The sequence below is a fragment of the Lolium perenne genome, chromosome 7 (genome assembly GCF_019359855.2).
Source record: "Lolium perenne isolate Kyuss_39 chromosome 7, Kyuss_2.0, whole genome shotgun sequence".
Lineage (NCBI taxonomy): Eukaryota > Viridiplantae > Streptophyta > Magnoliopsida > Poales > Poaceae > Lolium > Lolium perenne.
In genome coordinates this window covers 39,315,962-39,342,478 of record NC_067250.2, presented here as the reverse complement: position 1 = coordinate 39,342,478, position 26,517 = coordinate 39,315,962, and the positions used below count along the sequence as shown (strand labels likewise).

Below are 26,517 nucleotides of genomic sequence, written 5' to 3'. Positions count from 1 at the left end.
GTGTGAGGTGGTGAAGTTGCAGACCGTAGATAAAAAGAAGTCCACGGAGAAAAGGATGAATGGGGGCGGAAAGACCGCGGATGAGGTGGTCGACAAAACTTACCCGGTACCCCATTGGAGGGGTTGGGTAGCTTTCCTCCTTGGGGAAGCACAGTGCCTTGGGTTTCTTGCTGATCCCCAGCTTCTTGAGCATGTTGATGTCTTGAGTGGAAATCTTTGATCTTTCCCACTCCGCCGCCCCAAGATCCACGGCGGCCATGGAGGACTCCGGCGTGCTGTGCCTTGTCAATCGACAAGGTGGCATCAACAATGGCGCAGGGTTTGCAGCTTGGAGGCGAGGAGTTTAGGAGGCTGTGGATCGCAGGAGGAATTTGCAGATGAGAGAAGGAGGACGGCGCGAGCGGAAGTGCTCAAGGAGGAAGAAGACGAACTTATATAGGGGTGCGGTGAAACGACGAACCGTTGGATAAGGAAAATGTGTGACAGATGATAGCCACGTGGCAACAAGGGTAAAAAAGTAATTCAACGTTGGGGAAGTTACGGTGCGTGCGCCAGAAAAAGCGGAGGACGTGTGTCCCCCACTTGCACGACGTGTCAAGACAGTGGATTAATTGGGCCCGCATGGCAGCGAGAAAAGACTTGTCGCAAATTTTTGACTAGCAATCGTGGCTATCGTCAGCAATAACGTCACCTTGGCAGAGGAAAAAATTCGACTCAACAGCTTCATAAAAGGCGACATGGAAAAATAATGCTGAGCCTTTGATCAAATACAAGTTTTTGATCAAATGCTCGGGGGCTACTTTGGAAAAAAGAAAAAAGATCCAGAAAGACAAAATAAAAATGGCGTGAGCCTATGACCAAATACAAATATTTGTTCATAGCCTCGGGGGCTACTCCCATCGGGAGCGCTGTTCGCGCACCCGAGAAATTATAAAACTTAGGGAGATAAAAGAAAACATATCGGCATAAGGCGTGGAGCCTACACCCAAGTATAAGTCCTTGGCTGTAGCCTCGGGGGCTACTCCCATCAGGAACGCTGTTCGCGTGCCCGATGAAATTATAAAAAAGAAAGAAAGAAAGAGAAAAAGAAAGATAGAAGAGCAAAAGAGTATATTTCGAGTTATAATTAACTCTACATATACTCCCATCGGGAGAGCAATATAAGTCATCTTTGACTCGATAAAATGTGCCATTCCAACAGCCGAAAAAGCACTCGACAATATATTCTCAGAACGCCAAAGTTGCGATCAATTTCTGAATACCGCAAATTTGCGAAGGTAAGACCCCAGATCCGTTCTGCTGGGCGTGGCATCGCCGAAGACTGCGCTCTGCTACTTTTATCCGTATCAACAGATACGAAGAAAAATCCTAACGGACGCGTTAGGTACCCGATAAATTTTACTGGGACTCGACAGAATGGTAAGACCTTAAGCGGCACCTGTCGAAGTTTACACCGGTATCCCGACGTCATGTCCAGGGACGTGATCTTGAAGTAGGTTTTTGCGGATTGCCACTAGAGCAGTTAACTAGTACCTGATCCGTCAGATGAACTAGCCCCAACTACCATTATCCCTGTACAATATAGATGTTTATGAGAAGAAATATAGAAAAGTCGAAGCTGTCGAATAAAAATAAACAGTGGAGATTTTCCTTGACCCTACGATTCAAGCAAAATCTCGGCGGCTACTGACATAGGCATCCCAAATGGGCCTGCCGAAGATAGTACCCGGGGTTTACTGAAGGCCCACTACCCGAAGAATAAGAAGATTCGGAAGCCCAAGATATTATTAAGGAAAGCTAGAGTTGTAATAGAAAGTTTTATTTGTAATCTTGCGGGATGAGTTAGAAACCTTCCCGGACTCTGTAACTTGTACGGCACGAATCCCTCGGCTCCGCCTCCTATATAAGGGGGAGTCGAGGGACGCAGAAATCATCGAATCATTGTCTACAAACCCTAGTTTTCATAATCGTCGAGTACTTTTCGGCTGAAACCTTCGAGATCTACTTGCCCTCTACTTCCAACTAAACCCTAGCCTACAATCCATAGGCATTGACAAGTTGATACCTTGTCATTGTGCCAAGTAAAGTCTTTGATAGAAAGGTTGATACTAGATTTGGATTACTGCGCAGAAACAGATTTCTTGCTGTCACGAATTTGAGTAGGATTATCTGTAGGTAACTCAGAAAAATCTGCATATTTACGTGCGTGATCCTCAGATATGTACGCAACTTTTATTAAATTTGAGCATTTTCATCTGAGCAAGTTAAGTGCCCCATAAAAATTCGTCTTTACGGACTGTTCTGTTTTGACAGATTCTGCCTTTTATTTCGCATTGCCTCTTTTGCTATGTTTGATGGATTTCTTTGTTCCATTAACTTTCAGTAGCTTTGTGCAATGTCCAGAAGTGTTAAGAATGATTATGTCACCTCTGAATATGTGAATTTTTGATTATGCACTAACCCTCTAATGAGTTTGTTTTGAGTTTGGTGTGGAGGAAGTTTTCAAGGATCAAGAGAGGAGGATGATACAATATGATCAAGAAGAGTGAAAACTCTAAGCTTGGGGATGCCCCCGTGGTTCATCCCTGCATATTTCAAGAAGACTCAAGCATCTAAGCTTGGGGATGCCCAAGGCATCCCTTTCTTCATCGACAACTTATCAGGTCACCTCTAGTGAAACTATATTTTTATTCCATCACATCTTATGTGCTTTACTTGGAGCATCTGTGTGTTTTTATTTTCGTTTTGTTATTTTCATTCTCTGAATAAATTCATGCTTATGTGGGAGAGAGACACGCTCCGCTGTTGCATATGAACACATGTGTTCTTAGCTTTACTCTTAATGTTCATGGTGAAGGTTGAAACTGCTTCGTTCATTGTTATATGGTTGGAAACAGAAAATGCTTCATGTGGTAATTGGTATAATGTCTTGAATAATTTGATACTTGGTAGTTGTTGTGCTCAAATAGATCATGTTTAAGCTCTTGCATCATGTACTTTGCACCTATTAATGAAGAACTACCATAGAGCTTGTTGAAATTTGGTTTGCATGATTGGTCTCTCTAAAGTCTAGATATTTTCTGGTGAGGGTTTGAACAACAAGGAAGACAGTGTAGAGTCTTATAATGCTTGCAATATGTTCTTATGTAAGTTTTGCTGTACCGGTTCATACTTGTGTTTGCTTCAAACAACCTTGCTAGCCTAAGCCTTGTATTGAGAGGGATTACTTCTCGTGCATCCAAAATCCTTGAGCAAAAACCTATGCCATTTGTGTCCACCATACATACCTACTATGTGGTATTTCTCTGCCATTCCAAAGTAAATTGCTTGAGTGCTACCTTTAAAATTCCATTCTTTGTCTTTGCAATATATAGCTCATGGGAAAAATAGCTTAAAAACTATTATGGTATTGAATATGTACTTATGTATCTTATTTCTTATAAGTTGCTTGTTGAGCGGTAACCATGTTCCTGGGGACGCCATCAACTATTTCACCATTGTTGAATATCATGTGAGTTGCCATGCATGTTCGTCTTGTCTGAAGTAAGGGTGATTTATCATGATCAAATGGTTTGAGTATGCATATTGTTAGAGAAGAACATTGGGCCGCTAACTAAAGCCATGATCCATGGTGGAAGTTTCAGTTTGGACAACAATCCTCAATCTCTTATGAGAATATTATCTGTTGTTGAATGCTTATGCATTAAAGAGGAGTCCATTATCTGCTGTCTATGTTGTCCCGGTATGGATGTCTAAGTTGAGAATAATCAAAAGCGAGAAATCCAATGCGAGCTTTCTCCTTAGACCTTTGTACAGGCGGCATAGAGGTACCCCTTTGTGACACTTGGTTGAAACATATGTTATGCAATGATAATCCATGTAAATACAAGCTAATTAGGACAAGGTGCGGGCATTATTGGTATACTATGCATGAGGCTTGCAACTTATAGGATATCTTATGCATAACACATATGAATTATTACTACCGTTGACAAAATTGTTTCTATGTTTTCAAAATAAAAGCTCTAGCACAAATATAGCAATCCATGCTTCCCTCTGCGAAGGGCCTTTCTTTTACTTTTATGTTGAGTCAGTTTACCTACTTCTTTCTATCTTAGAAGCAAACACTTGTGTCAACTGTGTGCATTGATTCTTACATACTTGCTTATTTGCATTCATCATATTACTTTGTGTTGACAATTATCCATGAGATAAACATGTTGAAGTTGAAAGCAACCACTGAAACTTATATCTTCCTTTGTGTTGCTTCAAAGATTTCTACTTAGAATCTATTGCTTTATGAGTTAACTCCTATGCAAGTCTTATTGATGCTTGTCTTGAAAGTACTATTCATGAAAAGTCTTTGCTATATGATTCAGTTGTTTAATCATTGTCATTACCATTGCTTCGAGTCACTGCATTCATCTCATATGCTTTACAATAGTATTGATCAAGATTATGATAGCATGTCACTTCAGAAATTATCCTTGTTATCGTTTACCTACTCGAGGGCAAGTAGGAACTAAGCTTGGGGATGCTTGATACGTCTCAAACGTATCTATAATTTCTTATGTTCCATGCTACTTTTATGATGATACTCACATGTTTTATACACACTTTATGTCATTTATATGCATTTTCCGGAACTAACCTATTAACGAGATGCCGAGGAGCCAGTTGTTGTTTTCTGCTGTTTTTGGTTTCAGAAATCCTACAAAGGAAATATTCTCAGAATCGGACGAAATCAACGACCAGGGTCCTATTTTCCACGGAAGCTTCCAGAGCACCGAAGAGGGACCAGAGGGGAGCCCCACCCCACATGGCGGCACGGCCAAGGGGGGGTGCCCCCCTATGGTGTGGGTCCCCCAGGACCCCTCCGAGGTTGCCCTTCCGCCTACTTAAAGCCTCCGTCGCGAAAACCCTAAAACAATAAGCCACGATACGGAAAACCTTCCAGAGCCACCGCCCTCGCGAAGTCAAGTTCGGGGGACAGAATTCTCTGTTCCGGCACCCTGCCGGGACGGGGAATTGCCCCCGGAGTCATCTCCATCGACACCACCGCCATCTTCATCGACGTTGCTGTCTCCCATGATGAGGAGGGAGTAGTTCTCCCCCGAGGCTGAGGGCTTTACCGGTAGCTATGTGGTTCATCTCTCTCCCATGTGATCTTTATGTGATCATGAGCTTTGTATCACTATTAATCTATGAGCTACTCTAGTGATGTTATTAAAGTAGTCTATTCCTCCTCCATGATGTAATGTTGACAGTGTGTGCATCATGTAGTACTTGGCATAGGTTATGATTGTAATCTCTTGTAGATTATGAAGTTAACTATTACTATGATAGTATTGATGCGATCTATTCCCCCTTTCATAGCTATTGTTGACAGTGTGTATGCTATGTTAGTACTCGGTCTAAATTGCAACGGTCTATTATGCACTCTAGAGGTTACTTTAATATGAACTCCGGAAGTTGTGGAGCTTGTTTACTCCGGCTTGAGGTGTGCTTTTATAGCCCTACACAATGAATGGTGTTTGTTATCCAACAAGAGAGTGTAGAGTAGTTTTATCATGTGATCATTGTTGAGAGTGTCCACTAGTGAAAGTAGGATCCCTAGGCCTTGTTTCCAAATATCGAATCACCGTTTATTTACTGTTCTACTGCATGTTTACTTGCTGCCATATTTATTTCAGATTGTTATTACCACTCATATTCATCCATATCACTTGCATCTTACTATCTCTTCGCCGAACTAGTGCACCTATACATCTGACAAGTGTATTAGGTGTGTTGGGGACACAAGAGACTTCTTGTATCGTAATTGCAGGGTTGCTTGAGAGGGATATCTTTGACCTCTACCTCCCTGAGTTCGATAAACCTTGGGTGACTCACTTAAGGGAAACTTGCTGCTGTTCTACAAACCTCTGCTCTTGGAGGCCCAACACTGTCTACATGAATAGAAGCGTGCGTAGACATCACACATCAAGTTTTCTCATCTCACGATCACAGAACTCTATTATCCAGCGAAGAAACAACAAAAAGGGAGAAGGTCAGATTTTTCACCGCGCTCTGGTTCGTTCTTCCTTGATATCGGCACTCGCTTGTCGAAGATGATCGGATCGGGTCAGCAAAGGAAGCAGAGAGGAAGACCGGGAGAGATTTGGATCTAGATCTCCTTTTTCCTCCACTGGCGTCCTCCTTCTTCTCAGCTTCTTGGCGCGCACGACAAGATGGTGGTGTGGTGGTTGAGAGCGAGCGAGAGAGAGCGTGCCCCTGCTTCTCATCCTCCTTTTATCTTCACCAGATTAGCCCCGGAGTGGTTGGTTACGCTGGCCCCCACATTTCTCGGGATCTTGCCCAAAACCCCCCTCTCTTGTTTTAACTTCACTAGGTCTTGACTGAATTCGATCTGAATTTGAATCGGTTTGATGAAATATGGATGGTTCTGATGGATATAGGGCCTTTGCGCCCACACCTACAAATGACATTGAAAATTGTTGTCATCTTGACAAAAGTAATATAAAAACAATGTATTTGTATAGAATTGCATGTCTTACTCAAATGTTTATATAATAGAATTTTTCTATCAAAAGCAGGGATATCAGCGCCACCGCTCCCTCGCCTCCCTTCGGCCTATAAAAAGGGTCGCTCTCTCATCGTCCCTCTCACACACGAACCCTAGCGCCTCTCTCCCCAACACTAGCCGCCACCATCTCAAGAGTCGATGCCATGCCTGGTAGAGGCGGAGGCCGAGGCCGCGGCCGTGATCGTGGTCGTGGCCGCGGCAGAGCTGCACGCTAGCCATCGCATGCGACGCCGTCGTCTTCATCGTTGTACCTGCGGGAGTAGGAGCGGCAAGTGTTGTTCGAGTTCGTCGTCATCCTCAAGGGCGACCCACTCGATATCAAGAGGCTGCCGGACAAGTTCGCCGACTTCGTCGCCGGTGACGAGCCGGCCTCGCTGCATTTGCGGGAGGCTGTCTGCGGCTGATGCCGGTGGATTGTAGACGTGATCTTCAACGCGCGCGGCAAGATGTACCTCCACACCGGTCGGGAGAAGTTCACGCTCTACAACCACCTCCAAGACGGTTTCATGCTCACGTTCTCTTACCTTGGCGAGGCCGACATGAGCGTCAAGGTGTTCAATTAGACGTGTTGCCGCCGGCACTACCACGGCGACATCACTGAGGAGGGCGGAGATTGAGTGTTGTTTCTTCGCAGCAAAATAGGCACGAAGGTTTCTGGTTGTTTCTTCCTCGAAAGAATCAACAGGGGTACCGTCACCAGCTGGATTTTCCAGTTTGGGTGACTAGGAGTGCCTGTGAGTGTTCTTTCTTGGCAGCGAACACACGAAATCTGCGATGCTAACACTAGTTAGGTTTTGTTATTTTGCAATATTTTAATTTGTGTCAACCATGGTTCGAACTATGTATTAGTTTGTATAAACCATGTTCCAAACTATGTATCAGTTTGTGTAAAACCATGTGCCTAACTATGTGTTAGTTTGTGTAAATCATGTTCCCAATTATATGTTAGTTTGTGTAAACCATGTTTCCAATTATGTATTAGTTTGTGAAATGTTTCTTCTTTCTATTGAAATAAAAATGCAAAAAAGTGTATTTTAATATTTTAAAAAATTTGGGGATGGCGTTTGGGAACGCAGCTAGGGAACGACATCCCCCAAACACGACATAAATAAAACACGTCCCTCAAACACTCCTCCGGCGCTGTTTGGGAACGATTTGGGGAACTCGGCTGCTGGAGATGCTCTTAGGATGCCGTGAACACCCGGTCCCCCGTTTGAGACCATGTGTCCAAGTTAGTATGTCGTTCAATCTGTTGAGTCACGTATTCTCAAAGTTCATTCAGAAGCTCAATCAACGACTTCATTTTTACCATGATTCTTTAAATTGAAATATTTTTGTCCCGTTTTGTATGCTTCCATTTTTAATAAAACAATTTGTATCCTGAACAGTTGTATACTTTGTTATATATGATTATTATGAACAGAAACCTATGTGGTATTTTGTGCAATTTGTATCCCGTTCGTGGGCGGTGGCCACCTCTAAGAAAACATCGCCATCTCGACCTTCGCTTCCTCCATAGATCGGTTCCCCATCTTCCAACCAGCCTCGTTGGTGCTGGAAAGGGTGGGGAACCCGATATATGCATGGAGGTCATCCTAGGGTTCCTTCTCGTGCCAAGATGATGTTCTGCCAGATGCATGTCCCCATCGATCTGGTTGGACTGTCGTGTTCCGGAAGGGTCTATCGGCGAATTCCTCTGGACGAATCATGTCTGGAGATTGCTTGATTTGGTGTGATTTGGTCATGCGCACCCATATTTTATCTCTGACCGTTTGGTTTCAGAGGGAGCGCTTCAAAGCTCTCTGCTGGCTGTTAATATCATGGAGCCCATTCTCGTTCCATGGTGCTGGTCGAGAATGTCATGAAAGCCGAGATCTAAGGACTAGCAATGGTGGTTCGAGTCTTGGTAGTGATGTGGAGTTGTCTTGGTGATTCCCGATTTGAAGCAGTGGCATGCAAGTGTGGGAGACTGCACAGGAGAAATTCATAGTCTTACCTTTCAGGGTGAAAATCCAAGGTTTGGCCCTGAATTGGTTCTGCCTGGCAATGGCCTTGTTGAAGACATTATTTTTGAGAGTGGGGACTTTCTTAGAGTGAAACCCTAAGATCTATGAAGGCATTATTTCTTATGGAGAAGATGGACTTATGTTGTTGTGGTGCTGTTTTGGTGGTGTTAATGTTGTTGTTTCAAGAAATAAATCAGTGTAGCGACACTTTTTTTTGTATTTCTTATTTTTTTTGGATATGTGGATCCATATTGCCAATAGAGCAATGCGTTGTTGCAGCGGCTAGGTGTAATTGATATCTCCTCGATATTGATATATACTCTTTAACGAAAAAACAAAGTAGGATTTTCAACATATTAGATTAGGTGTTCTTCAACCCTTTGTTGGATGACAAGATCTCATTTGCGACCTTCAGATATTGCTTCGCAAGATCGACTGTGAATGTTTTCTCATGGTTGCCGAAGGAAGGTTTATCCTCGCAATATTTGTCCCATCTGCTAGGCCCTTAGAAATGGTGATTCGTACTCTCGGCTCTCGAGCGACGACGTCAACCAAGCTTTTTTGAATTCTTGTAACTTTTTAAATTTATTTTTTTAAAATAATCATATATGCACATGTGACACAAAACACCATTTCCATGACATCATGTTGTTTACCAGTTGTGAGAATGAGATGATACGATGACTCGATGAGAGGACTGCAATGTTTCCATGGCTACCTGACTATATACGTGTTAGTTCGTAGCACGAGGAGGGACCATCAGCATATTATCATCACATGGAATGTGGGCTCCCTTGGCAAATTTATGATTGGCTCTCTGTAATCTGTACATTGCACATTTGTACCAACTTCAAAATGGGCAGAGGTGGACAAATGCATACATGCTTCTTTGCACGATAAACTGTGCATTGCATTGAACGTTACTGGCTAGTGGCATTACCCATCGATCTATTTCTGGAGAGAATCCTATGCTAACATGTGCTAAGATCCAAGTGTAGCCACATAGATCTGCAGCACCGTATACACTATGATCGATTAAGTGCATGTTTAGCATGTATATATATGTCTATTTTTCAAATTATAGATTGAACGAACAGGTGAATGCAAAATCGGGATGGAATGCGTTTAGCGATCAAGTGTAATACATAGATGAACATGAACTTCATATGATCGAGTAGAATACTCCATCTGTCTCATATTAAGATTCACAGATAGTGTGTAGAATGTAGACAAATGTGCGAACAATTAATATGAAACGGACGTTGTAATTTCCAAATGCTACACCCGATGTAACTGTAAGAACATAACATAGTTGCACTCCTTGTGACAGATTTATAGCATGCTACTGCCAAGAGAATCACCTACACGCACCATATACAACGCGCTTAATGTATGGTAAGCATCTTCCCTTCTAAGCATAGTATGGGCAGTGGTGGTAGAAGTCGCCGCCGGCAACTTCGTCGACGCGGCGGCCTTGCATCGCGGCTGCTGCCTGCTCGAGCGCCTCGACGTGGCTCTTGAGGAACCTGACGTAGCGGACGGCCTCCTCCAGCATGGACGCCGTGTCCAGCCTCGCGCCGCCGGGCACCAGCCGCTGTAACGCGCGCATCCGCTGGCTCACGCGCTCCCGCCGCAGCCTCGCCGCCACGCTCTGCGGCTCGCTCGACACGCGCCCGTTGCGCCGCCTTGGCCTCTCCACGTCCGCGGCCACTGTGCCGACAAGCAGCCGCGATGTGGCCGTTTGCGCCTCCGGGTTAGCCACGGCTGGCGGCGGCGGCTGCACGGGCATCGTCGTTACCGAAGGAAGAGTAGTTGTAGCAGTACATGATGGAACTAGAACCGATGGCTGTTGTGGTGGCGATGAGGATGGAGAAGCCAGGTAAGCCAGGGCGCTGTCTAGTTGCGAGATGGTGTGCATGAGCTGTTCTTGGTTCATCATACCCATTGCCATGTCCAAGTCCATATAGGGAAGATAGTCTGAAAGCAGCAACGGGCTTCTGCTGCTGGTGGAGGGGCTGGTTGTTTGATTGGGGTAGGTGTGTGTTTCGCTTGCTATTTATACTGCATTTTCTCTGTTATAGTACCTTTTTTTTGGAGGAACTCTGTTACTGTTGCAATTAATGAGCCTTTAGTTAGTTTGGGCCAACAAAATCCTGAAATTAGAGATGGACGGAGAGTTGGTGATCCCATTTGAGGGTCCGCTTGAACCTGAGCGTGTTCACTCGCTCAAAAAAAAAAAAAAAAAAAACCTGAGCGTGTTGACACGTATCCATTATTGTTTTGCCAAATGGACCGGCCCAATATGTTACCTGGTGTTTCTGTTTTTGCTTTTTTTTTTTTGCAAAGGTTCTAGAACCTATTGGTTTGGTTTTCTCAGCTTTTTTCTAGTTTTCATCAGATTTCTATGGATTTTCCTTCTTGTGTTTTTTCTATTTTTTTTCTTTTTGGGGGGTTTTCTTTGTTTCCTTATTTTCTTTCTTTTCCTATTTCATCTCTGTTTATACTACAATCTTCTCATTACAGTACTGCTACTTGGGCGATTGAAATGGGTCTTTAATTAGTTTGAGCCGGCAGAATTTAGAAATTGGAGAGTCAATGAATATACAAGGATTTAATCCAAGACTGCTATGGTCGAAAGATTTCAAGCTTCTCATACGACCGAGAAGATTTTTGTTTTGTAAAGCACAACGCAGACGCAGACACTAACAAATGTGTACATACCCTCATTTCTATGCACGCACGTATGCATACCTTACCCCTATAAACACCTCTGAGAGATTGAGTCTAAAAAACCCAATCTCTTGAATCTTGACAGAGTTACCACAGATGCTTCAATATCGATTGGAATATTGCCTCCTACTAGAAACACCTTTACAAAATACCAAAGCGTCAAACCAAGATGTGATCCCTGGTGGGTTAGGGTGCCACACCCTCCTAACAATCTAACCACAGATTGGTTCTCACTTGAGTGTGAACATTAAAGACAGCTAAGCTAAGTGTACTCTACACGTGCTCACATTTCACATTTATTCGTCTTGTCTAGTTACTCGTGACTTTGTCTTTGTATTGGCGACCACGGCCGTGGCTTTAGAAAATGCATCTCTTTTTAATTTTTCGTCGAGCAGTTTTTTGTTCTTATCTACTCGCGTCTATCTCTTGGATGAACTGGGAATAGACTTGCACGTTTATGTGCATTTATAAATTCGTTCATGATAGAGATATTTCAGGGCGCGGATCCTGGAATATAGGCAGAACATGTTGCATGGGGGTTATCCTATCGAGTATATAAAAGAGAGACATCCCTATAGATAGGGGACACGAGAAAGCACAACGCTAAACAGTTCTCTTCTATGCCGCAGACCTTCATCCATCCTCTTCATATCGTGTGTAAGGGGGCGACGAAACCAGTAGTCTCCAGACTTTCCCGCCGATTGGTGTCTTGCACGAGAGATTCGGACGATAAATTGTCTAGGTAGCGTTTAGCACAGCTGCTTCGTCTTCCTCGACTTCATCACCCACCCACTTCATCAAATCTCCATCGATTTGTCCATCTCAATTGTGATCTTGTCTTCACCAACCCCGCCATAAGAATTCATTTTGGTGATCTATGCTTGTATGCAATTTGGATATGTGATATAGGTGTTTGCCGGTTATGTGTGGCATGTTAGATTTCATCTATGCGATCTCATGTGTATACATCTGTTAGATCTATGTTTTTCATCTAGACTGTCATACAAAATTGGAATTATATTAATGTTAGTCCATGCCATATTTCCAATAAAGACGGTGTAAGAAATTTACGATTTACATTTCAAAGATCTTCCTTATTTTGTTCAGCAGTGAACCTTTTCTTTTTATTTTGTGTATGACTTTTTCTTATACATAGAAAGAGCTTTTCCAACTCATGAACATTTATTTAATTACATATGAAGCTTTAGATACACACATACGAACATTTATTCATATACTTACAAGATCTATATAGACTTATGTGAATATTTATGTTTTATGTACAATAAATGTATAATATTCTGGAAAATCAATATATACTTTTAAAGATTTTTCCATGTAAAATGTGGGCCATTTAGAAGAGCACCCTTTGGCTAGGACTCAACCTAGGGACTCTATGGGTAATCCCTTTTTGACACCTTTAGGGTGTGTTCGGTTTCGGGATGGGGTGGAATGGAATGGAACCGTTCCATCCCTGTGTTCGGTTTGGACAAAAAAATTTATCACGGAACGGTTCCATCCTTGTGTTCGGTTTTGGAATGGGATGAGAATGGAATGGAATGGGTGAGATAATCAACCGATTAATTATTCTAAACTCGATTAATTATTTGCTAAACTTGATTAAGTAGTGCTAAACTTGATTAATTATTGCTAAACTTGGTTAATTATTGCTAAACTTAATTAATCAGCGTGTGACAGTCACCCGTTCCACCTCGTCCGGCCGAATCGGAGGAACCACTTCATTCCGAATCTAGAGGGAATATTCCATTTGGAGGAACCACTTCATTCCATTCCAGTTTGCAACCGAACGCAGGAACGGGCTCTGGGTGCGGAACGGTTCCATTCCGTTCCACCCCATCCCCAAACCGAACAAACCCTTAGACAATTAGACACACAAGCTCTTCGTGGAGGTCTAACCCACTTAGACCTCATGTTTTTCTTTCATTTGTTTTATTTTTTTTATTTTTTTTATTTTTTGAATTTTCATTTTTTCTTCCTATTGTTTAGTTTCTCTATTTTCCTTATATTTTACTATTTTCAACCGCATTCTTATTTTTGTTTCATTTTTATTTTATTTTCTTTTAAAAAGTCAAATGAATTTTTATGGTATAATAAGATAATTTTTTAACCTCATGAAAACTTTCTTCAATTGTATGAGTATTTTTCTCTCTAGAAAACTTTTTAACTCGCGGTCATTTTTTTAACTATATGGATATGTTTAAAAACTTGGTCAATATTTTTCAAACAAAAATTGTTCATAAAGGTAATAATGTTCACACTATTCGAAATAAGTCTACACGTTTTCAATTTAATTTCATTCATTACACAAATACTCCGTATAAATCTTCTTATGATTTAAAAAAGGAAAAATAAATTTTAAACAAAAAAAGAAAAGAAAAAAGGAAAAACTGGTGCCCTTTTGTGGGCCACGCTCAGCTGTGGCCCAGGCCGGAATTCCTTCAGGTCTTGCGTGGCCCGGGCCGTGCTAGCGCATTGTGGTAGCCGCCTTGGTGGGTTTGACACTACAAATTACAGGCCATGTTTTATATCTTCTGAATTTTTTTGTTGAAGACAATCTCAAAGGCAAGGTAAGCTGGTACGCAGCAAGCTTTCTTTTAAGACTCCATGCCGCCGCCGGTAGCTTGGAGCCCGCAACCTGAAAGCGTGGAGAAGGAGAACAAAGTTACCAAGGGAAGGAAAACGTGCATCACTTCATGCCAGAATCGTATTCTGCATTTATCCCCCCGCAGACGCCATTCCTTCCCGCCATGAATACATGATCACCTTCCCTCTCTCAAACACCAATAATCCTACACCTACGGAGTGAACTTACGGAATAGAGTTACGGACAAAACGTGGCCTGCTTTTGCGTAAGTAAATTGCGCGTAAGTGTAGCATTACTGCTCAAACACACCATATCCTCCTGAAGTCGTGATCGCGCACCGCCTCGATCGGCAGCCACAGGGCGGCGGGGGAAACTAGCGAGTCAGCTCTCCCTCTACCTGTCCGGTGCCTGCCATGTCAGCGCCTGGCGCGACCGGCGCCCGTCCGCGGCAGCGCCGGAGGTGGCGCCTGTACTGGTGCTACGTGTGCCGCCGCGCCCTGCGCACCGTGTCGTCCCCCACCTCCGACGTCTTCTGCCCGCGCTGCCTCGGCCGCTTCCTCCACGAGATCGAGCTGCCGACGCCGGTGCACTCACCGATCGAGCAGCTCTTCCAGCCGCCGCCGCCATTGCCCACGTACTTCCAGCCGCCGCCGCCATTGCCCACGTACGAGGGCGCCCCTCGCCACTGGGTCATTTACAGGGGCGAGGACGACGACGGCGACACGCCGCGCCCACGCCGCCGTCGCCGGGTCCCGTCCCCACCCCCGTTCCCGGGCACGCGCGGCGGCCTGGACGGCGCCGATGCCGGTCCACCGGCCACCGGCTTTAACCCAGCAGAGTTCTTCACCGGCCCCAACCTCAACGCGCTCATCGAGGGGCTCACGCAGAACGACCGCCCGGGTCCGGCGCCGGCGCCGGCATCGGCCATCGACTCGCTCCCGACGGTGCGCATCTCGCCGGCGCACATGGCGGACGGCTCGCAGTGCCCCGTGTGCAAGGAGGAGTTCGAGCTCGGGGAGACCGCGCGTGAGCTGCCGTGCAAGCACGCCTACCACTCCGACTGCATCGTGCCATGGCTCCGGCTCCACAACTCCTGCCCGGTCTGCCGCCAGGAGCTGCCACTGCCGACCGGCGAGTCTCCTGATGGCAGCGGCGGCAGCGACGGCGACGGAGGAGCGGAGAGGAGGGAGCCGCCGGGGCAGCTGATGGCCGGCTGGGGCCCTCTGGCGTGGCTGTTAATGCTGGGGGATCCGGGCGTGGGAGGATGGGAGCATGGAGCTGAACGGCGCGGGAGCAGGGAAGGGGAGGACGGCGCTGATGACGGCGGCGGCAATGCCAGCTCCGGGCTCTCTGGCCCGACGATCATGCGGTCCTTTGTTCTCGTCGCTGCTTGCTTCTTCTTCGTCTCCTTTTTCGTTTGAGAAATGGCGGGCTGAACGCTGCTAGCACGTGTGCTTGAATCCAGAGTTTCCAGACACATCTCGAGAAGCCCAAATTCATTTCTTCAGAAAGTGAAGCCCGAATTCATTTCTTCAGAAAGAGAAGCCCAAAGATTCATGTGCAGCTAGCTTGATCACACACAAAAAAAAAAACTGTACAGATCTAACCCTTCCGAAATGTACTTACCTGACCATACACCTTCGCTGCTAACATTCAAAATACTGGGCTGCCTGCCATTTATTGGGCCATTTGGAACACAGAAATAGTGCTTATATTTGTAAAAAGATGGGTTAATTCGTAAAACATCATTACATCAATATTTTATGTCGGTAAGCACAAATACCGTGGTCACCGAGAAACACGGTTACAGCCTTACAGGGTGTTGCCAAATTACTTTTCTCTATCAAACAGGATTTCATCCAGGTTCAAAAAAAAAAACCAGGACCGTTTGGTTTTTTAATCCGAGAATTAGATAATGATAATGATAACAAGTGTTATTGTCCACGATAAAAGATAAAATGGGTAGGCATATGCAATATCTCTCGATTGATCAATGTACTCATTTATGCTGGAGGTTTTTTTTAGTAAGAAATATCGAGAGGGCAGGGCGTTTCGTGCCGATGGATAGGGTTGAGATTCATGAGTTACCCCAATGAAAGTTGTACTATTTTCTATATTTACGGTTTGCATGAGAATTGTTGGGTCGTACTCAATTCCATTATAGTTTAGATAGTAAAACCCATCAGCAGGTTTGTGGATGTATGAAAAAATAATTTATTTACTAGGACAAATGAGCTTGAATATAAACAATATTTTCACTCTTCTGTGATTACTACTTTGTTCCTTACTGCATGCCATACGCGTTTCTGAGGTTCAACTCTAACCAACAGAACATGGATTATGTGTTTCTAAAGTTTATATCATTGAATTCATAATCATAAAAGTTTCCAATGTGTTTCTCATATATTATTTTTTAAATTGATGGTAAAAGTTAATAATGCAAAACAAAGACATCTTATAAATAGGGTATGAGGGAGGCTAAAAAAATTAAAATAATATTTTTTTATTAAATTTCAGAAATAGCACATAATTTAAGAAATTTCCAAAAAAATAATACGGTCTCAGCATCTCCTACGCCGATAGGAACCCTCCGGTGTCCAGTACACCGATAGGTACTTATTGGCGTACCAGAAGCCAAAAGGCCCCACCTTGCAGATACTCCCAACCTGCAGAAAACACATTCCTAGCATTTCTTATAGTAGGCTTGTTTGGGCGTTTGGCTCATATCTGGTTTCCTTGTTTCTTTTAAATGAGTATCTTATTGGATAGGCTTTTCTTTGCCAAAATATAAACTTATATAGTAACAAAAGAGTTTAAACCATCGTCCATAACCAATTAAAGTACAACCGAGAGATTTGAGATGCAAATGGGTCACTGTTATTAGGGTACCATCTATGCTATTTGTTAAAAAATGAACTAAATTTTCTAATGACATCATCAATTTAGATTTTTTAAAATATAGAGGGTAGAGATTATCCTAATAGTGACTCACTTGCATCTCTACTAAAGACTGCGGGAACAACTCCGTAGATTGAATGGTTGTTTACATGGGTCACTACTAAATGGGAACTATTTGGTAGGAGATTTTAGAGTTTCAGAAGAGTTACATACAAGTTACATAGCACAGATCTTAAAGTAGAATACCGATCTTTGATGGTTTTGTCGACCGACCAGAATATTGGAAGAACAAATGGATTCTTCGTCTTAATGCTATGGTTTTAATAAGCATAAGGAGTCTGGCCTTGAACACCCCCTACCAATGGAATTACATCAAACATAACTATATATCTCTATGGATGAGCATGAAAGTTGAAGTAAATCCCCTGGTTATTCGAAAGAAACAAGCCAGATCTAACATAGAATTCCATACTTATATACTTCATTTTATACTTGCAATTGCAACGCAGCTTCTACACATGAATGTAACAAGCTACTGCAAGGAGGTTAACTCCATGGAAGCTGCCTTAAAACATGTAGCTGCACGAGAGCTCCCCTCACAATGCTTAACTAGCTTATTGTCTCTGTATACATTGAATCAAAATAATGTACAGTTTCATATGTATAAAATTAAGTAGGGTTATCGCCATGCGTAACCAATTGTGGTCCTCACTTGAATAACGAATTTGTCAGTTGCTTCAGTGCTCCGGCTCCACTTCAGAGTTCAGAAAGAAGAGGAGAAGCTCCAAAGCGCAATGTGGCCTTCCTCCTCCCAGCCGCATCCATCATCCATCTCCATCGGCGCTGGCGCGAAGAAGGAGCTGCACGGGTCCATCATGGCGTACTCCATGCACTTGGGCGACTGGAAGAACGCGTCGATGTCCGCGAGCGCGCTGTAATCCGGGAGGCCTCCTACGATGTCGTAGCCGTCGTGGTCGGCGGTGTCACTGCAGCTGGCGACCGTCTCCGGGGAGCTCACCACCGAGGCATTGCTGGAGCTGCAGTCCGGAGCGATGCAATTATCACTAGCGCTGGGGCTGGTGCTGCCGGAACAGGTGAAGTCGACGGGAGCGTTGGAACTGGCGGCTGCGGCTGCCGCGACGCGCTGGATGGACTTGGGCGACATGGCGGCCGGCGGGAGGTCGAACTGGAAGCGCACGGGGAAGTTGAGCTCGGCGCCGGCGCCGGCGCCCTTGAGGCAGAGCAGGGCGGCGTCATAGGCGCGCGCGGCAGCCTCGGCGGTGGAGTGGGAGCCGAGCCATGTCCTCGTCTTCTGCCCCGGCGCTCGGATCTCCGACACCCACGCGCCCCAGCTCCGCATCCGCACGCCCTTGTACGTCCTCATCTTGCCGCCATTGCCATGCCCGCCTTCCAGCTGCTGCCGCCACGCCGCCGCGCCGCCGTTGTTCGCCGCTGCCTTCACCATGACTAGTAGCTAGCTAGCTTCTTCCTTTGCTTTGACCCTTTGATGAGACGGAGATAGTTTGTCACGCAAGGTTTGATACTCGGTGGTGTGCTTTGATACTTGGACGGGTTATTTATAGGACACAAGCCACAACTCAAAACAGTGTTGTTTACTAGCTAGTTTATGCCGGTATATATGTCTTTTTACGAATGGTTTATGAGTTGAATAAGCAAAAACTATTGTGTTCACATCACGTCGATAATCTGACAGAAAAGACACTGGATGCAATCTTGAGTCGTACATTTGCCAAATTGCCAATAATGCATGTAATAATATTGTAATAAGAGGGAGGAAGCATCCTGTGTGCGATCTATGTTTGATAAGGTCGAATTAGCTTTCCCAGAGAAGCATAGAAAAAAAAAACAGTGTACCTTCATTCGAGTGTGGTTTGTTCTTGTTGTACCTTGATTCGAGTGTGGCTTGTTCCGGCATGACTTGCACAGCTAGCTGTGGAGCTTGCCTGGCTGGCTAAAGTCTAAACCGAGTACAAAGTGTGTCAAGTCTCAACATGCGCCTATCTACCTGTCAGTCTCTCACCAAGAAGGGTTGCTAGCTTCTAAGTTCTAACTTGTAAATTGCAAGTACTCATGGATGGCAACGGGTACCATTAACCGTGTACCTGACAGGTAAACAACCAGGTATGGAACAAAAATTTAGGCATCAACATAGCTAGGTCGAACCTCACGCTTCCGAGTTCCATGATCGTTGTACATTGCTTAGGATTACGTCCTTATTTAGGATGGCCTCACCTTCTGTTCCGTGGTGGCCGTAGGTCCATATCTATTTTTTGTCGTGATCATATTTTGATGTATTGTTGTTGGTGAGCAAGTGTTGTTGAACTATATGTTGATGTTTATAATGGGTTCTTGTTTATAAATTATGGTTACATGTTGTTTACCACTATTTTTTGCTCAATTTGATGTGTTGTAAACATAAATAATTTTACCCACACGTAGCCATTATCCTACCGTGTGATGAATACGAGGATAGACTTTTACCATTAACAGGTATGAGTATAGATGCCGAAAAAGATCACACGAGACGGGCACAGGTGGCTACATCCATGCGCATATCATCCATTATATCTATGGGTATAAATGAATCGGATCAGATCGGATTTTGCTCATAACATTTCCTTTACCATATTTTTTTTTCAGAATCGGATCGAATCGGATATTAATCGGTTTTAGATTCGAAAGCGAATATACTGGAATGCGGCTTCGAATCAGAAATGGAGCAGACTCGAACCGAAAACAAAAATAGTCGGATATATGATCTCATAGGTAGATAGTTATTTTTTTCATTATTTGACTATCTATATTAGTGCAGAGAAAACCCGGAGGAAGAGTGGCCTTGAGTTTCTCGCCCTTTTGCCTTAGGATTCGTTAATTAATTCTCTTTCTCGATGGAGCGAGATTTAAACTTTCAGTTTTGTATAGTTAAACAAAAAAAATCCTAAAACTGAAGCATTGATAGAAATTTAAAGCCAAGCATGCTCGCGAATGGAATTTGGTAACTCAATAACTACCAACCTTGCAAGATTGGCCTTGGCTTTTGACTCAAAAATCAGATTATTCGATTTAAACATTTTAATTATTCTAATTAAATTTCTGATAATTCATATCCTCATGCTATTTAGTATACCATATATCATATATTGTATCACCACTTCGAAATCGAATATCCTTATCCACCGAATTCTTTTAAATCGGATATGGATACCTTAAATAAATTTGGCACCGGTTTCAGTGCGAAATTACCCTCTCTGTTTACACCCCTAACCTATGTAATTACCCTCCCGGCTAATGTCGTCAATACCAGCATGACGTTCTCCCGGACATGGTAAACGGCTACGAGATGTGCAAGTTGCAGCTTATTGACTTGTGTGGCCTTTCCACATGTGACATGTTTGTCAACTACGGGCATGTGGCTTTAGAGCGAAAATCCAGAGTTTGAATACTTGAATGCATTTTACTCCTACCAAAAACAAACAGCATGGACATCGATTGACATTACAAAACTCGACATCTCGATCTTGAGACTGAATTAACCACCCCCTGCACCTGAAGTTAGTTTAGTCACTCGTTTGCAACTGCCAGTAACTGCCACACCTGCCGGCGAGTTGACTGCACATGATTGGAGATCACAGCACCGGCGAAACGCGACGTTCGCAGCAGTGAGAATTCACGCGCACGGCAGCGGCAGGGTAACATGGAGCGTCAGGCCGGGCCGTTCGCCATTGTTTATGTGGCGCGGCAGCTTCGCGGATTCAGACGGCGGCAGGAGTTTGGTTGGGGAGGCGGCGGCGTACGGCGGCAGCAACCAACTAATCCGTACGAAGTCGCGACGTCGTCGGTGACGCGCGTGTAGCAGGAGCATCGGAGCCAGGCTAGCTGGACCCTGCCGGCCGGCCGGCCATGCTGGCTCCACTGCAAGTGGCAGTGAGCAGGATCGCCTCATCCTCGTCGGAGTCCGGCAGCGAAGAGGAGAGCTTCAAGAATCGACCTCCCGGTCACCCTAACGGCTCTAATGAAAAAAGGGTCAAGATTTGATTGCTTAATTTTTTTCTTAAAGTTTATCTTGAAATGTGTGTGCGTCTTATTCATCGAAATGGAGGTAGTATATAACATTAACTGGTTGTCAACAATTATTGCATTCATGAATAGAAAACTGCAAACGGTGGCCGAGATACACTTGTAGCCCTTTATTTTCAAAAAATCGGAATCATAGTTTTAAATTTCCAAAAATGTGAAAAAAATCCAGGATATAGACAATAATGAAATCTACAAGCGTGCAAAATCTTAATGTGAAATTCTTTCTATTGTAGACTACACAAGAATGACAAAATCTGACAGGTTTTATAGTTTTGAAATGTGCACTATTCACTATTCTTAGATCCACATATTTTTCATTTTTGTGTACCCTAAATTACTAAGAATTTCAAATTTGAGATTTTGCATGTTTGTAGATTACATCATTGGCTACATCTAGAAAAAAAAATCAGATTTTTTTGAAGCTCAAAAATATAATTTATGATTTGTTTTTAAAATAAGGAGCAACATGTAGCTCGTCCTCCATTTGTCCACTCTCTTCATGGATAATGCTACATAGGGGAACTAGTGGAGTAGTGTACACTGGTTGTGTGTCTTCTATATCTAAATATAAGAGTCCTTCACTACATGATTTCTCTCAACATGTAAGCATGCCACATCATCAGCATGCCACCTCACTTACCTTTTCTGGGTTTTTTATGTATATACAATTCTGTTACATTGCATCGAGCAAATCATGCTTGGTCATTTTTAGGTAATTCTCAAATAAGAAAAGGCCCACACAGTTAAAGCCCATGGCAGCCCATTACTGTTGATCTTCTTCTTGGTTGTTTCTTTCTCTCCAGATCAACTAAGAGATTATGATGGTGAGTGTTCAACTTCTACCTATCAATATTTTGAAGATTGGTTGTCACTTCTTGGCACCATAATTTAAGGCTTTACTAAATGACATAGCTTGGGGTAAACCATCCCACTCAAGATCTGAGTTCATTATAATGTTGACCACTTCGCGGCCCGATGAACATATGTTGGGGCTCTTCTTCAGTACCGTTGCAGATGACGCATCGCTCATTTCGAGGAAGGCCTCGTTTTGCAAGTCTGTTAGTTGTCCATACTCTTCCTCTAACCCAGACAACGATTTTGCAATGTAATAGCGCCCAAGATCTTCAAATTTCGTTAGTCATGTCACAATGTGCCGCGGCTGCGTAGTGTGCCACAACAAGGGATTTGAATGTGAAGGACCCATTGCCGCTCCAAGTCCAGGTCCATACAACATCGGTGTCATGGTTTAGGTGCATATTCGTGAGCTCTTCTTTTTTCGAGAGCACGCGCAAAGTGTTCATACAGACATCCTATATAGGAATCATTCTTTCGGACTTTTCTAGAACCTTCTAGAACCTACCATAAATGCACCGGATCATTTCCAAACTTGGAATATGACTTCCTATATAGGAATCTTATTCTCCGGACCATTCCGGAACTCCTCGTGATGTCCGGGATCCCATCCGGGACTTCGAACAAAACTTCGAACTCCATTCCATATTCAAGTTCTACCATTTCAACATCAAACCTTAAGTGTGTCACCCTACGGTTCGCGAACTATGTGGACATGGTTGAGTACTCTCTCCAACCAATAACCAATAGCGGGATCTGGAGATCCATAATGGCTCCCACATATTCAACGATGACTTCAGTGATCGAATGAACCATTCACATACGATACCAATTCCCTTTGTCACGCGATATTTTACTTGTCCGAGGTTTGATCATCGGTATCACTCTATACCTTGTTCAACCTCGTCTCCTGACAAGTACTCTTTACTCGTACCGTGGTATGTGGTCTCTTATGAACTTATTCATATGCTTGCAAGACATTAGACGACATTCCACCAAGAGGGCCCAGAGTATATCTATCCGTCATTGGGATGGAAAAATCCCACTGTTGATCCATATGCCTCAACTCATACTTTCCGGATACTTAATCCCACCTTTATAACCACCCATTTACGCAGTGGCGTTTGATGTAATCAAAGTACCTTTCCGGTATAAGTGATTTACATGATCTCATGGTCATAAGGACTAGGTAACTATGTATCGAAAGCTTATAGCAAATAACTTAATGACGTGATCTTATGCTACGCTTAATTGGGTGTGTTCATTACATCATTCATATAATGATATAACCTTGTTATTAATAACATCCAATGTTCATGATTATGAAACTAATCATCCATTAATCAACAAGCTAGTTAAGAGGCATACTAGGGACTCTTTGTTGTTTACATATCACACATGTATCAATGTTTCGGTTAATACAATTATACCATGATATATAAACATTTATCATAAACATAAAGATATATAATAACCACTTTTATTATTGCCTCTTGGGTATATCTCCTTCAGTCTCCCACTTGCACTAGAGTCAATAATCTAGTTTACATTTGTAAAGATATAACACCTTGGCCTTCTGGTGCTTTATCATGTTTTGCTCACGGGAGAGGTTTTAGTCAACGGATCTGACATGCTCAGAAACGTATGTATTTTGTAATTCATTTGCGTCTCAACGCATCACTCATTTCCAAATGAGTCGGCATTAAACATGTTTGGTCTTTCTGGTGGAACCTTAATTCCGCGGTCTGAAATATGTCACTAATATTATCACACACAATATAGCTTCAAAGTTCTGACTCTGTCGGAACTACACCAAGTTCTCAAAGAACCTCTTGACTTTAACATCCTTTGTCATTGTCAAAACAATGACATACTCTGCCTTCTTTTGTAGAATCCGTCACAATATTTAGAACTCTTCTAAATCTAGCATAGACAACTTCTAGCTTATTTGTGCTATCTTTTAAACAACACTTAGTCTAATTTGAGATTGAAAATTTTATTTTCATATGTGACAAAATAAATATCGGTGCAACACCTTACAGCGATTTGTTTGTCATTTCTTCATACAAAACTATATATATATATCCTTGATTCTTCTTAAGTACTCAAGAATATTCTTACTGTTTTTCAATGATCATCACATGAATCATTCTGGTACATGCTCATAACATTTTTAAAAGCACATGACATCTGATTGTGTACATATTATTTGTGATCTATAATCACTCATGTGTTTTTACTCATTGAGTGTCAGATACACTCAAGTCTTGTTAAACCTTCACATGACAAGAACATTTTCTTAATATTTCTATATTGAACTACTTCAATATCCATTCTATGTACTTTGACTAAACTTATTATGTGTTTCAATCTATCTTCATAGATCTTGACACTAAATATGTTTCAGTCCATATCCTTTCATTAAAGTTAATTTTCAATGAAACCTTTTAATCAAGTATTACATCATTTATAACCAACTATATGTCATCTACATAAAGTATTATAAATATGTCTTAGCGCTCCCACTTAATTTCTTGCAAATGCAAGCCTCTTCATCGTTTCTGATGAAATCAAAAACTCTTTGACTATTTCATCTGGTGAAGATTCCAACTCCGTGATACTCACTTCATCCAATTGAAGTTCGTATACCTATCTAGTATTCTACGGACTTAGCGAAACAATTGGTTGTATCTTGTATACACCTTTAATACATACTTCTGTTAAGTAGTGTATTTTGCCATCCTACTAGCATATCTCATAAAAGAAATATGTAGTGATTACTAGAATAATCCATATAGACTATAACCATTGCTACAGAAGATCTAATCTTATCGTAGTCAACTCTTTGAACTTTGTCGTAAAGAACTTTTCGACAAATTGAGCTTCTTCAAGGATATTTCATCCAAGTCCATCAATTTCATAGATCCATTTACTTTCAAAAAGTATTCATCTATTTTGGATTTCATGGTGTATAGCCATTTTAACGGAGTTAGGGCCCATCATAACTTCTTTGTTTGTAGTTGGTTTATCATTGTTCAAAAAACAATCCTTTGTCCACAAATCATTTATTTGATCACAAAGTAAACCATACCTACAAGGTTCAATATGTACTTTGATCTCCATGGCTAAAACACTTTGTAGTCATGGGAGCCATGATCGTCGTGGCCGCTTCCGAAACCAATTTCCGATGCTGCGCTACTCTGATCATTATGCTCAGGTTCATAAACCTTATCAAATTATATTGTCCTCCCACTCAAAAATTTCACTAGAAACAATTTCTCGGAAATAAGAAACATTGACAAAAACTTTTGTCTTTGTCTCGTGGGAAGAATTCCCAATTAAATCTCTGGGATAACCAACAAAGACATTCATCCGATTTTGGTTATAAACTCTTAGACCAAAATTTAAAGAAAAGACTATTAGGGTTTATACCCATACCATAACTTGTATGGTGTCATTTCAACGGATCATGATGATGCTCTATTCAGTGTAAAAGCGGTAGTCACTAAAGCATAATCCACAAAAATATAATGGCGTCATAATATTTTATCTCATCATTAATCCAACAAGGTTTGGATACATCTCTCGGATACTATATTATCATTATGATACTCCAAGAAATGTGAGTTGCAGAACAATTTCATGACTCTCTTAGATGTTCGCTAAAACTCGTAATTCAAATATTTTCACCATAATCCAATCATAGATATTTGACTTTTCTATTACGATGATTTCCACTTCATGCTGAAATTTGTTTGAATCCATTCAAATGTTTCAAACTTCTTCCTTATTGAATATATCCACATATATACTCAATTCATTGTTGAAAGTTTTCATGAAGTAGAAGAATCTCCCGCACACACCTATGCCCAGTGAACCACATATATCATTATGTATGTTTTCACTAAGTTAGTTGCCCGTTCAACTCTCGGCCTATGAACGGTATTTCAGTCATTACCTTTTAGAAAAGATTTTGCAAGCGCCAAACGATTCAACAAATCAAATGACTCCAAAAATCCATTTGCATGGAGTTCCTTCATGCGTTCCTTTCTAACATGACCTAAATGGCGGTTCCACAAATAAGTGAAATTCAAATCATTTGCCTTATGGCATTTTAGCGTCAGTGTTATGTATGTGTGTTTCACCATTAAGATTTATAATAACTTATCCATCGTACATGGAGTAATGTCATAATTTGAACAACTCATTGTTTTCATTTGACCAGAGCAAAATAACAATTATTAAGTTCTTTATTATAAATTCTAAGGGCTAGATAGAATGCCAACGACGAACATAATAACACTTTATTTTTGTTCCAGACGTGCATTCCTATCATATTCCTTGTCAGTCACTTAGGCCATTGTATTCTTGTATTGCGTTGTTTTGTATGACACTTCATACCAACCAATATAGTACTAATACCCAAGAATTTCATAGTGTGACTTAACTAGGAATACAACCATAACATGTATATCATTTATATACACCTGAGCTAGACCTTCTAGTCTTTTCTTTTCTTTTTGCCAAAATATCTTTTGCAGTTTCTCTTTTAGCTTTCCTCATTATTCAGAGAAACACTTTAACATTATTAACTTCTAGATTTGTTGGTCAAATACCAATAACCTTGAGGTTCTTACTTTAAGTTTGATCATCATATGAAAAGTGTTTCATATTTCACTATTAGTAACTTTGTAATATGATGAACAATTTCACTCATAATTTTATCCATTGTATCATGATGA

At 42.3% G+C, this 26,517-nt stretch overlaps 3 protein-coding genes across 3 annotated transcripts; 1 reads left to right on the top strand and 2 right to left on the bottom strand.

Annotated features, from left to right (window-relative positions):
* Positions 1-9,759: 9,759 nt before the first annotated feature.
* Positions 9,760-10,606, bottom strand: LOC127313425 (basic helix-loop-helix protein 79). Its single transcript, XM_051343930.2, has one exon. It carries the CDS (start codon positions 10,553-10,555, stop codon positions 10,004-10,006), a length of 552 nt encoding a protein of 183 aa, XP_051199890.1. The 5' UTR covers positions 10,556-10,606; the 3' UTR covers positions 9,760-10,003.
* A 3,565-nt stretch (positions 10,607-14,171) lies between these two features.
* Positions 14,172-15,670, top strand: LOC127313426 (E3 ubiquitin-protein ligase RING1-like). The gene has a single exon (XM_051343931.2). The coding sequence runs from the start codon at positions 14,341-14,343 to the stop codon at positions 15,346-15,348; it is 1,008 nt and encodes a 335-aa protein (XP_051199891.1). The 5' UTR covers positions 14,172-14,340; the 3' UTR covers positions 15,349-15,670.
* Positions 15,671-17,259: 1,589 nt separating this feature from the next.
* On the bottom strand, positions 17,260-18,359 carry LOC127313427 (uncharacterized). Its single transcript, XM_051343932.2, has one exon. It carries the CDS (start codon positions 18,288-18,290, stop codon positions 17,589-17,591), a length of 702 nt encoding a protein of 233 aa, XP_051199892.1. The 5' UTR covers positions 18,291-18,359; the 3' UTR covers positions 17,260-17,588.
* Between the last annotated feature and the right edge of the window lie 8,158 nt (positions 18,360-26,517).